Source organism: Lissotriton vulgaris, chromosome 2_1 (assembly GCF_964263255.1).
Source record: "Lissotriton vulgaris chromosome 2_1, aLisVul1.2, whole genome shotgun sequence".
In the NCBI taxonomy this organism is placed as follows: Eukaryota; Metazoa; Chordata; class Amphibia; order Caudata; family Salamandridae; genus Lissotriton; species Lissotriton vulgaris.
Window position 1 is genome coordinate 505468400 of NC_141687.1, and position 11475 is coordinate 505479874.

Sequence of the window (11475 nt, forward strand, 5' to 3'; positions counted from 1 at the left end):
TCAGGGAAATACGCCAAAATAACTTTAATTATTTGTCGTATTATCTGATTGACACTATCCCCCTAAATAGTAGAGGAGGAGATAGAGAAGGGCAGCTGAGAAAGTTGGAGACTAGATATATACTCAACTTTGACTGCAAGACCCCGGGAGGTCTGAACACGACCGAAGACCTATATACATGTCTGTAAATTAAATGTAGGATTTTTCTTAGGCCAACAAAAATGCCCTGGATAATATCTGAAAGGAGTGAGGTATAACAAGATAATCTGAACTACATCAGGCCGCCTGTCCAACCTAAACTACAGGTATAGTAGTTTTTTATTCAACGCCCAAAGAGTAATTTTATAAAATGGAAAAACAAATAAACAAGGTTTTAATCTTTATTCTCCTTTGGTTATGAGCCCCTTTTTTGTCTTCTCTATATCACGTAGCATTAGCACTTTATTGAAACAACCCTGAGAGGTAACAGACAGAATCTGGGGGAGTCCGGATTGGCATACATGTTGTCACAATGGGGAAGCATGAAATTGTTAGCGTTTAGGGAGCTATGCATGTATGCAACAACGCTGACCGCCAAAAAGATTTGGATTGCCTTAAAAACAAAATAATATTGAAAAACTGACAATTGATTGGTAAATGATTATTTATGTATATTTATTCAATTGAATTGTTTGAGAATTAATTGGTTTTAATAACTATTATTTATTAACATCTTTTTTACTTATAGAGTGAAACATTTTTAGACTTTTATTATGAAGTTGTACATTTTTAACAATTCTGAGGACCATTGAATTATGCATTGGATCTAGCAACCAATTGAGGTCTTTCTTCCTTCTGTCCTGCTGTTAATTATTGTGGATCAGTCCCTTTATAAATGTATAAATGCACAAAAACGGTATTTATGTGGAAAAAAACGTGTATTTCTTTTATGTCTATTGCAATCCTCCAATGATATTTTGCACAAGTCACTTTAAAAGGGGTGAAAAAAATCATGAGCGTCGTCATGTGATCAAGGTCTGGTTGGACCGTAACGCGTAATGGCCGACAATCAATAAAATGGATTAAGCACTCATCTTGTAGTCCATGCCTGCTTTTCAACGACGTGAAGCGGTTGCGAGAAAAGGCAGTGGAGTTGGATGGATGGATAGATAGATAGATAGATAGATAGATAGATAGATAGATAGATAGATAGATAGATAGATAGATAATCAGTGACAAAACCAAAGGTTACAGGGACGTTATAGTTAGGAATTAGCATTTTAAAAAGCCTTAGAAATTCACAGAAAAAACTGTCACGTGGGAAAAGGGGCATGGCCTCTGACCACCTCTTAGCAATCCTACTATGTGGGGCTTACAAGAGGTAACAGGTGGGCTAGTTGACTCCTAAGGACCCTCAAGAGCAAAGGGGATTTCATCCCTCAACAAAGAGCATGCCAAGAGGCGCATTTACAGAGTAGTGGAGAAAGGGGGCGGGCCTCAGATGATTTGCTGGCTTCCAATTTTTTTCTGTATTTCAGAAAAGCAGGCTGTGTGGCCCCTATTCCCTTGATCCTTTTGGGCCCCGGGGCCTGACCTTTTTTTTTCATTTGAAATAAAAAAAATAAAAGGAGGGGGTCGCGTGGCCCCCCCCTCCTGAGGCTGATTTCGTCCCAGGAGACCCCATTTCACGGGGCTAGACCTTTCTTTTTATCTATTAGCAAGGGAAGGGTGGCATGCAGCCCCCTTCCCCAGGCTGATTTCGGTCCCAGGGACCCCATCACCCGGGGCATTGGACACTTTTTTTTAATTTTCAAGAAGGGGGTCCATCTACCGGGCCACTTTTGGCCCTGGGACTCCATCCCCCTGGGCCAGGCTATTTCATTTTGTCGTTTTTCGTAAATTGTTTGTGCTCCCGCCATCCCATATCAAACTGAAATGTTCAGGGATGGGCACCCTGGGACACTGCTAGAGCTCGCCTTGAGGGTTACGGACCGCTGGGTCATTTATGGTTCCAGGAGGGAGGGCAGCGTGGCCAACTCCAATTTGGAAAGAAATCCCGGAGAGGTGGTGGTCCCCGGGCTGTGTGGGGGGGCTTGAACCCCCACACCCATTATTTTTTTATTAATATAGCCCTGGGAGGTGGCGGCCCCCGGGGCTGCGGGGGTGCCTCGTAGACCCCTGCATTCAATGTATGAGCCCAGGGAGGTGGCAGTCCCCAAGGTTGAGGTGGCAGTCCCCAAGGTTGCGGGGGACCACGCGGGCCCCAGCATCTCTTTTCATCATCATTACCCCAAGGACCTGGCCCAGCCGTGGGCTTAAAGGAAATGAAGAGCGGGAGCCCACCATGAATCCCGCTGAAATTGTTTTTAAAAATGCTTTATTTGGTCCAGGGGGTCCCTGTGGGACCTTCTGAGCAGGCTTACTCAAACATGACAACGTATGTATGTAGATGACATGGTCTATATACTTTTCTCTATGTACATGGGAGTGTGCATCTTTATCCATTAGGACTTACATAAATAAAGAAGAAAAACAAAAAATGAACAATTACAAAGTCTATGTATATTTTTGCACAACACACATGTAAATGTCTGACCATGTAAATATTACTACATGTATCTACATGTGGCTGTATATATAGGGGGCCTGTACCATGTACAAAAAATGTAAGTATTATTATGTGTATGTAGGTATGTATACATATTGCTTTATACTTAGATGTGTGGGTATGTCTCTATACATGTACATATTCATTTCAACTTACTGGACGAAGAAAAATAATATATATGGTTTCTCATTCCAAACCTTTCTTACTCTATGAACTCCCTTCCTAAACAAATCTCTCCAAACTCGTTCTTCCTTTAGCCAAATCATTCAACTAACAAGTACACGTCCTCCACTGCCAATACCACCTTACATATTTCCTTTACTAATCTACTTCAATCAATCTAACCTTTTCAAATAAATACAGTAAATGCATGAGATTTTAACAGCACAAATCTAAGACACTTACCACAACTGTTCCACAAGGAAACAAAAAAAACATTTTACAAATTATTACTATTTTACCTCTAGCCTTGTGTTCAGTAGTAGTGTACTACTTGCAGCAAAGCTATTCAATGCCTTGTGGGGGGGTAGTAAGTGATATAAATACAATTTACAATTACAACCCTCAATCTCAACTGCTCTGATATATGCGGGTCAACGTTCATTCCTTGAGGCATCTGGGAAATTACATATAATGGGGTACCTCTACATTCGTAAACCAGAGTCTCATAGAAGATGTGGTCTCATAATTAAAGGTCTGGTTCACTGAAATATTCACAAACATGTGTACCACAGACTTCTATATACAACTTACATATATTTACTCATGTTTGCCAATTCTCAAAATCCTACTGATTTGTACACTGAAACATGATACACACAGTTTCCCATTCATATTCCTATCTTTTAATATGTACTCCAGTGGAATGCCCGCAGGGCAGACAACGGACAGACAACCTGCAAGGGTGCAATGGACAAAAATAGTGCAAAAGCAGATATTGCTCCTCTTATTTCTACACAAACTATTATTCCCTGTGGAGAAAACCCTACTCTTACACCTCAATGAAATATGGGGAATACCCTTGTATTTCCCATCCTTTTTCAAGAGCAAGTCCATTAGCACAGTATACAATTGCCTTCTGAACGGGTGTATAATAATTGAATGCAATTTACTGGGCCCACTGTGAGGTAAACAATTGCAAGAGTACCCACTTAAAGCTGCACACCCCACCGTTACCAAGAAATGCTCCCATAATTATGCGTTTACGTATATGAAATGTTCAGGTTTATACTTTCAGCATGTGAAAATGGAACACAAAAGTGCATTTGCACCACGTAACCTCCTTTTCTATTTCTCCACAGGGATTTTTTTTTCCCAGGGAAGAAATTCCTTCCTGTAAGTCCCCATCAATTTTAGCATAGTTCTCTACTCATTCCCACACTGAAAATTGAATTATGTCCCCTTGACGTTCGTGCATCTAGGTTGAACTTTGGTGAACAAAAAAACGTTGTCAACTGGGACCGTAGAGTTCATTGTGTTTGAGGTGCCACAAGTCTCTCAGGCAGTGGAAGAAACTAGCTGACTGATTGGGACTATAATTGTTATTGCATTTTTATATGGCTTATTCCACTGACAAGACATTGAAGCCCTTTAAGCTTTGCAGTGCATTACTCCAGAACCAAAGGATAGTGATCAATCCAGTATTATTGGTTATTGTTCACTATTGGGATTAGTCTTGTGTGCCCAATTAATTCATTCCATACATACCCTCCAGTTTCTTATAGTGTTTAAATTAATAGGAATTATGTGTGATCATTAGTGGGGAGTATATCACATATAGTTAGTGGGGTTATTAGATGAGCTACAGGAGTTTAGGTTTTGTTAAGTTGAAGGGGCATCTCTTTCCAAAAAAGGAGAGGTTGTGGTTTTTAAATGAGGTGTAGGCAGTTTGCAGGAATGCAATAATAGAGATTAATGTGAGTTGTGCTCAGGGAGAGGGGGCATGCATAGGATAGAAGGGAAGGGAAGGGCCATTTGAAAGAAAACCAGAGAGGAGGCAGACAGACGTTTTAAGTAAAGGTCAGGTGTTCATGGCATATTTTAAGTATATAGAGGATCATTTTGAGATTGCAGGCCATTTGGGGATCTAAGACTGTAGAAAAGAACTACGTTGCGCATATGAAGGTGTTTAGGTATTATGATAGGCACTAGAATTAGGCAAGTAGTGTGTCTACTGCTAGACCCACACTATGGCCAGGTCCACTCGTGAGCTCAAGGGACGGAAGTGACAAGTAATGGCTGGACACACAAGCAGGAAAATGTTGAGAACATTAGTCTGTACTCAAAGGAAGCAGTATACTCAGTATGATAGTAAGGTAAGGCATTTTTAATCAAAAAGCTTTCCTAAAATGATATTACCTCGTCCTCGCGGCATGAGGTGACATCACCTCGCAACAAGGAACAAAGAACAGGAGGGCCCTAGAAAGCCAGCCCCACCCACCCAACCTGAGTGCAATAAAGGAGGCTGGTACTGGCTCCTGCTGTATAAATCCAAGCCATCGTCAAAGGGTTAATAATAGGGAGGGTGGGGTCTAATAACTGCGGCGAGTGGACTAAGGGTAGTGAAGATTATTAATAAGTAACTGGGCATTACACAACTCGCCCAAATATCCCTGAAATTATTTAGGAAGGGGAAACGCATTTTGGTTTGATTAAACCAGGCAATATTTTAATAAAGTCCTCGGACCCGGTTTCGATTTCATTGTTTTAAATTAGGTTTTTGCATGACACTCTCCCATAAAAACACACTACAGCAGTCGCCGAAACAATCGATATATAACACATCTATTATAAGGACACTACTTTAAGCCAGTATCCATTACTGCACCGCATCTTTACCTGATCTGTGTTCATTTTGTCATTAGGCGAGCTGTGGATTTCTGCATGAAGTTTCCTTGCACAGTCTTTCTGTTATCGCTGTGATTCAATTGTTTGCCTTGGAAGCCGTGATTTGGAGGACTGCTTGGTCTACGCTCCAAGGTTAATCAGGCTTGCGAGGACGCACCTGAAATTCCTTTGCACGAGGTGAAGACAAGCATATTCCTGGAGTACACAAGTTAAGTGCTTGGGAACTAACTCCCTGGGCACCCGCTCCCTCGCCTGGGCTTCAGTCTCTCCCCTCTCTCAATGCTGGGGGCCGGTGGTGTGATGCTGGAAGTCTTCCCTTCCCTTGGATACCCAACTCCGCTGCTCGCTCGCCGGTAAAAAGTTACAGCTGTTGTCACCCGGTTGCCTAGCAACCCCTTGAAGCACAGATTGCCAGTGCTGGTCCCGGAAGCGGAAACAGGGTATCCTCCAGTCCGGGACGGTCAGCAAGAATTCTTGGGCATGATTTATCTCCCCGCACGTAAACAAATATTTTTGAAGAGGGGAGTTCGGGGTTAGCTTTGTATGTGTATCAATCTCGGTAGGCCGATTGGGAAAGGTTTTCACGAAGTTTAACACCGAACTTTTCCCGAGGTATACAAGCTGGGTGCTGGGGAACTATCGCTGTTTTCCCTTGCTTAAGCGTCACAAGCTGTCCCGTGCCGCTGCTAGGACGGGGGCAGGTGGTGCGTTTCCGGGCAACATTTCTCCCAACCGGGCGGTTTCCAGCTCCGCTGTTGCACCGGTAAAAAGTTAGAGCTGTTGATACCCCGGTGCTAAGCAACCACCCTGACGCACAGATTCCAGTTTCCCGATGCTGGTACTGTGTGCGGTAAACACCAGAGTGTCGGCAGGTGAACACCCTTTTTAGAATTTCCCTGGATACTGCGTTATTTGAAAGTAAAGTCAGTTGCCCGTTACTGCACCTGTAACGGGCGGTAATTATGTTGAGCACGACTGGTGTTCTGACATCCTTTTTTTCAAGATAGTAATTCAGGTCATTAATTTTATGTCTTGCGGAAGTTTTATTTATTTATTTTTTACCAATCTTCTAAACACATTGCTTCCTCCTACCAGCCCTTACTTTATGAGAACTTTCTCTAGAGACAGGCAACTTATTTGCAGCCTCAGAATTTCTCTGATATTGGCCCCACCCCATTGGTTATAAAAGTGACCTCTTATCTGACACGTCCGTCCTGTGTGTTTTTGTCAGTCGATATCTGGAGACAGGTCGCTTCTTAATGTAGCTACCTGCTGACAGCTAAATGGCTATGTGATTCCTGTCCCACTTTTCCTGTAGCAAGAGGTTGGAGACGCATCACGGCCTAGGCCAGAGGCTCGGCTTAGCCGGTGCAATTAGCTTTTTATGTTGGGGCTATTCTGGCCTGAAAGTGGCCCTGATTTACCGGCGTGTGTTCCATCCTTTTCTGTCTTCTGCACGAACTCTGGATTAATCTTGCTTTCGGGATGTTGACGTGCTGGGTCTGGGTTCTGGTGACGGCTCATTATTTCCGTGTCACTAATCAGGGGTACTGGTTCGTTTAGTCACTTGGGGTCTTTCCTTCATGTGCCTGCTTTGGCTGGCCTAGTACTGATACCCAGTGATTGGCTTCTTTACTGAGCATTTGAGAGACCCATTTTTCAGCTGAGGAAAATTAAAAAGTGATGGGTGGCTTGGTTCAATTTACCAAAGTCACTGGTAATTACTCTTGGCTGCTTTCCAACCCATTGTTTTTTGCCCATCGTACCATCTCACCCCAAACAGGAACCAGCTATATGCAAATTCTATGTCAGGACAGGAGGCTCTGATTATGCTTTCTCATTTCTTTAATGAAATGCGCAGCAGCCAATAAAAAACAACCAAAAACTATATTTCCCATGAACACTAGGGAATGACCATAGAGACTATCATATAAAAGGTCCAAACATTAGTCCTTCTTCCTCTTTCTTTGCTGCTCCGCAGCCAGTTAAGTCTATTTATCTTACTTCTTATGCTCTTTACTGAATTGTGCATTGTTGTACTTTAATTGAGCTTGCCTTGCCTTTCGCCGCTTTGCTTTGCTAGCGCGTGGTGTTTGTGTCTGTTTTGAGCACTTCGGCTCCAATATTGTTGGTGGTTGTTTTTCGCGTCCGTTCTGCGGCATGTCCCGTGGGAGCGTGTGTTCGCCTCCCTGCGCCTGGCCGCTGGTGCCCGGTTGCCTTTGTGGAGCGGGAGTAGGGGTTGCCGGCTCGCGACGGGAGCGCAAGCGCTCTCGAGCCGGAGTTTGCAGGCGGCAGTGTCGCGCATGCGCACTGCGTTTCTCCGGCTTTGGCTTTGTTTTCCTCACGCCGGTTGAGAGAAGGAGGGTTCCTTTGAGCGCTCACGCCCACAGTCTGCTGAACTTTCGATTCCGCTCGACGCCGGAGCACAGGAAAGTGCTTTGGTTGTAATTTCTATGCATAGGCTCTGCCTAGAGTGATTATTTGGTCGGCAGGCTTATCTTCCTCCACGCTTGATTTATTTTTATTGAGTTTGGTTCATTCAACCTCTATTTAGCCTGCTCTGGGGTGGTCACTCCCCCTTAATTGTATCTTTGATACTATATATCTGTGCCAGTCATCTTGTGGGCTTTGAATAACTGCACTCCAGTGCCATGGCGGAATATTATGACGCAGATGATGACTGCTTCTATGAGGATAAGGATAATGATTCTCTTGAGTATAATCTGGTAGAGGAACTGGATAAAGGTGTACAGCTATCGGTCAATAAGGCGCTTATTTGTGCTATAAATCCACTGAAGCGCCATTTGAACCAATATGCGAAGCAGCTGGGTTGGTTACCTGCCTCACAGAAGTCCACCAAGTCGCTCCTTAATCCTCATAAATCTGACTTCCAGAAGCTGGCAAAGACTTTGGCGACTGAGGCTTCAAAATCTTCTGCTTGTTATACACAAGGGAACCCCATACAGTAGAACCTGGGGTAGAACGATCATTTTGAAGAACAATGGTTCGAGGTAGGCCTTATGAGGTCCTTAGAGGAAAAAAGAACAAGAGCGAGTATTTAATAAGTCGCTAGGGAGCAGTGGTAGTAGGTACAGGTAAGAGTTTTTTATTTTACTCTTTTCTCTTAACGATATACATAAATATATATACTGTATTGCAGGTGCTCAAGTGAATAGTACGGTGCAGGACGTGACATAAGTGATCAAAGTGAACGGACTGTCACACAACAACAAGGATAAAAACACACAACAATTATATACAATAGAACAAGTGAAATTCCTTGGGTAGGTCGACGGCGTTTCGATCTATATTGCTTTAGATCATCATCAGGACAGTTGAGCCTCCTGAAACTTGCCGATGGGTAGGGCAAGGATAGTCATTCGTACAATACAGCTGGTTGGATGTCGCTGCTTTCCAAAGAATATTATAGTTATTGGATTTGGGTCTTCCAATGAGGAATTCAAGTAGCGCTCGTTCACTTCTATGTAGGCAAGGGTCCTACTCGAATTAGAAGCAGCAGGTGAGCTGCTGCGAAAGAGGTACTCGGACCCCCCTTTTCCTGCCACGCAGAATTACAACGATTCATTTCAGGCGCCAATTTCTGCCATAGCGACGAATGCGCTTTTGGAACCCCCTTCCACACTAATTGTGTTTTAACTTGATTAATCCTTTCTAATTCGAGTAGGACCCTTGCCTACATAGAAGTGAATGAGCGCTACTTGAATTCCTCATTGGAAGACCCAAATCCAATAACTATAATATTCTTTGGAAAGCAGCGACATCCAACCAGCTGTATTGTACGAATGACTATCCTTGCCCTACCCATCGGCAAGTTTCAGGAGGCTCAACTGTCCTGATGATGATCTAAAGCAATATAGATCGAAACGCCGTCGACCTACCCAAGGAATTTCACTTGTTCTATTGTATATAATTGTTGTGTGTTTTTATCCTTGTTGTTGTGTGACAGTGTGTTCACTTTGATCACTTATGTCACGTCCTGCACCGTACTATTCACTTGAGCACCTGCAATACAGTATATATATTTATGTATATCGTTAAGAGAAAAGAGTAAAATAAAAAACTCTTACCTGTACCTACTACCACTGCTCCCTAGCGACTTATTAAATACTCGCTCTTGTTCTTTTTTCCTCTAAGGACCTCATAAGGCCTACCTCGAACCATTGTTCTTCAAAATTATCAAAATCTTCTGCGTCACACTTTACGGAAGAGTCAGATAATGCTCACACCTCTTCTGGTCAAGATTCTCCCCCTCCCAAGAAGCGTCTCCGCAAGGAGCATTTTGTTGACGCCCCTGAGCGTCCGTCCCTGCTGAATTTTGAGCCAGCGGACATTGTCCACCCAAACTCGTCTTTATGGTTACCCTCTCCGGCTGTGGCAGCTTATATCCAAGCGCACATTCGCCAGCCATTTGAGGCTTCTGTTCGGGCCAGGCTCCGTTCGGAGTGCCCAAGACCTGATCTTGCTGATCACCTGGCCGAAACTCCAGAGGTGGATCCGATGATGGTCACCTACTTAAAGAAGTAGTCAAAGGACCCTAAGAAGGGCCTGGACCGTTCCTGGAGGTCGTGCCAGGATAAGTTGCTGGACATGCTTGGTCCCCTTTCCAAGATTCTTGATCTTGGCTTTCGGGCTAAAGAAGCTTCGGCTCTTGTGGACCCTGACGAGCTCATTGAGTGGGCGCAGAGGGCTATCTGCCAGTTGGGAAATGTTAATTGCGCCGTTTCTGCGGAAAGGCGTAGGTCCATCTTGCTCAAGTTAGATCCGAAATTAGCGGAATTGGCAACTTCAGAATCGGGTCCAGAGGCGCAGGTCCTATTGTTTGGTCAACCATTTTTAAAAGAACTTACAAAGTTTGTATCCACCTTTAGTGGAATTGACAAAGCACAGGCGTCCTTACGCCGGACCATGCGTCCGGTTTTTGCCAAGGCCGGACGACAACGGGGACGCTCGTTCGGCCGTGGGTCGCAGCAGCAGTCCCAGAGAGGAACCTCACAGCAGCGTGGTGGAGGCTATGAATCTGGATACTCCACTCGAGCAAATTTCTACCCATCCCGCAAAGGAAAGGGACAGTATGGCAAAGGTCGGTCAGGTGGACAGCAAGGCCATTACCAGGATTCCAGCGCTGCAGGTGAGCCTGATTCATGCTTGCGATGTGATGTTGGGGGGCAGAGTGCAATTTTTCCTAAAAAATTGGCGTATGATCTCCAGCGATGCATGGGTGCTAGAAACCGTTCAGGGTTTCAAGATAGAGTTCTATCACCCTCTGCATCAGACCTGTCCTCCCCCCTCCTTTGCTTTTTTCCCTTCACGCACAAGCTTGTCTTTCAGAGGAAATCGAAAGTCTACTACAGAAAGGAGCGATTGTTCCCACCGTCCGTCATCCGAAGGGCTTTGTCAGCTCAGTCTTTCTGGTCGAGAAGAAAGGAGGCGGGTCTCGCCTAGTTCTCAACCTAAAAGACTTCAACGGCGGGGTTGTGTACAGACACTTCAAGATGGAGGGCATCCATCTCTTGCGGGATCTCCTTCGGGAAGGAGACTGGATGGTCCGTCTGGACCTGAAGGACGCATATCTGTCTATCCCGATCTACAAGCCCCATCGTCGGTTTCTCCAATTTCAGTGGCAAGGGCGTTGGTACGAGTATCAGGTCCTCCCGTTCGGCCTTTCGTCAGCACCATGGTGCTTCACGAAACTACTGAGACCAGTTGTAGAACATCTACGGTCGCGGGGGGTCAGATTGATCATTTATTTGGACGATATTCTCCTTATGGCGGATTGTCCTCTCAGGCTTCTGCAGCATCTAGAGTGGTCCATCGAACTCTTGCAGCCTCTAGGTTTTCTAGTCAACATTCCGAAATCGGTTTTGGTCCCAACTCAATCTATAGATTTTCTGGGCTTTCAGATAGACTCGGTGGCTTGCCAGCTTCTCTTGCCCGGCCAGAAGATGTGTTACATCAAGAGGGAATTGACGTCTGTTATTTCCAGACAGACTGTGTCATTGAGGTCGTTGGCACGTGTAGTA

At 44.5% G+C, this 11475-nt stretch overlaps 1 protein-coding gene across 1 annotated transcript in view; it reads right to left on the reverse strand.

Moving 5' to 3' along the window:
* DNAH7 (dynein axonemal heavy chain 7) overlaps positions 1-5821 on the reverse strand; it is a 1812153-nt gene extending 1806332 nt beyond the window's left edge. Inside the window, exon 1 of the mRNA XM_086955398.1 lies at positions 5426-5821. Coding sequence (XP_086811524.1) covers positions 5426-5440 — 15 coding nt within the window. The 5' untranslated portion in view covers positions 5441-5821. The remainder of the gene's footprint in view (positions 1-5425) is intronic.
* Positions 5822-11475: the final 5654 nt, after the last annotated feature.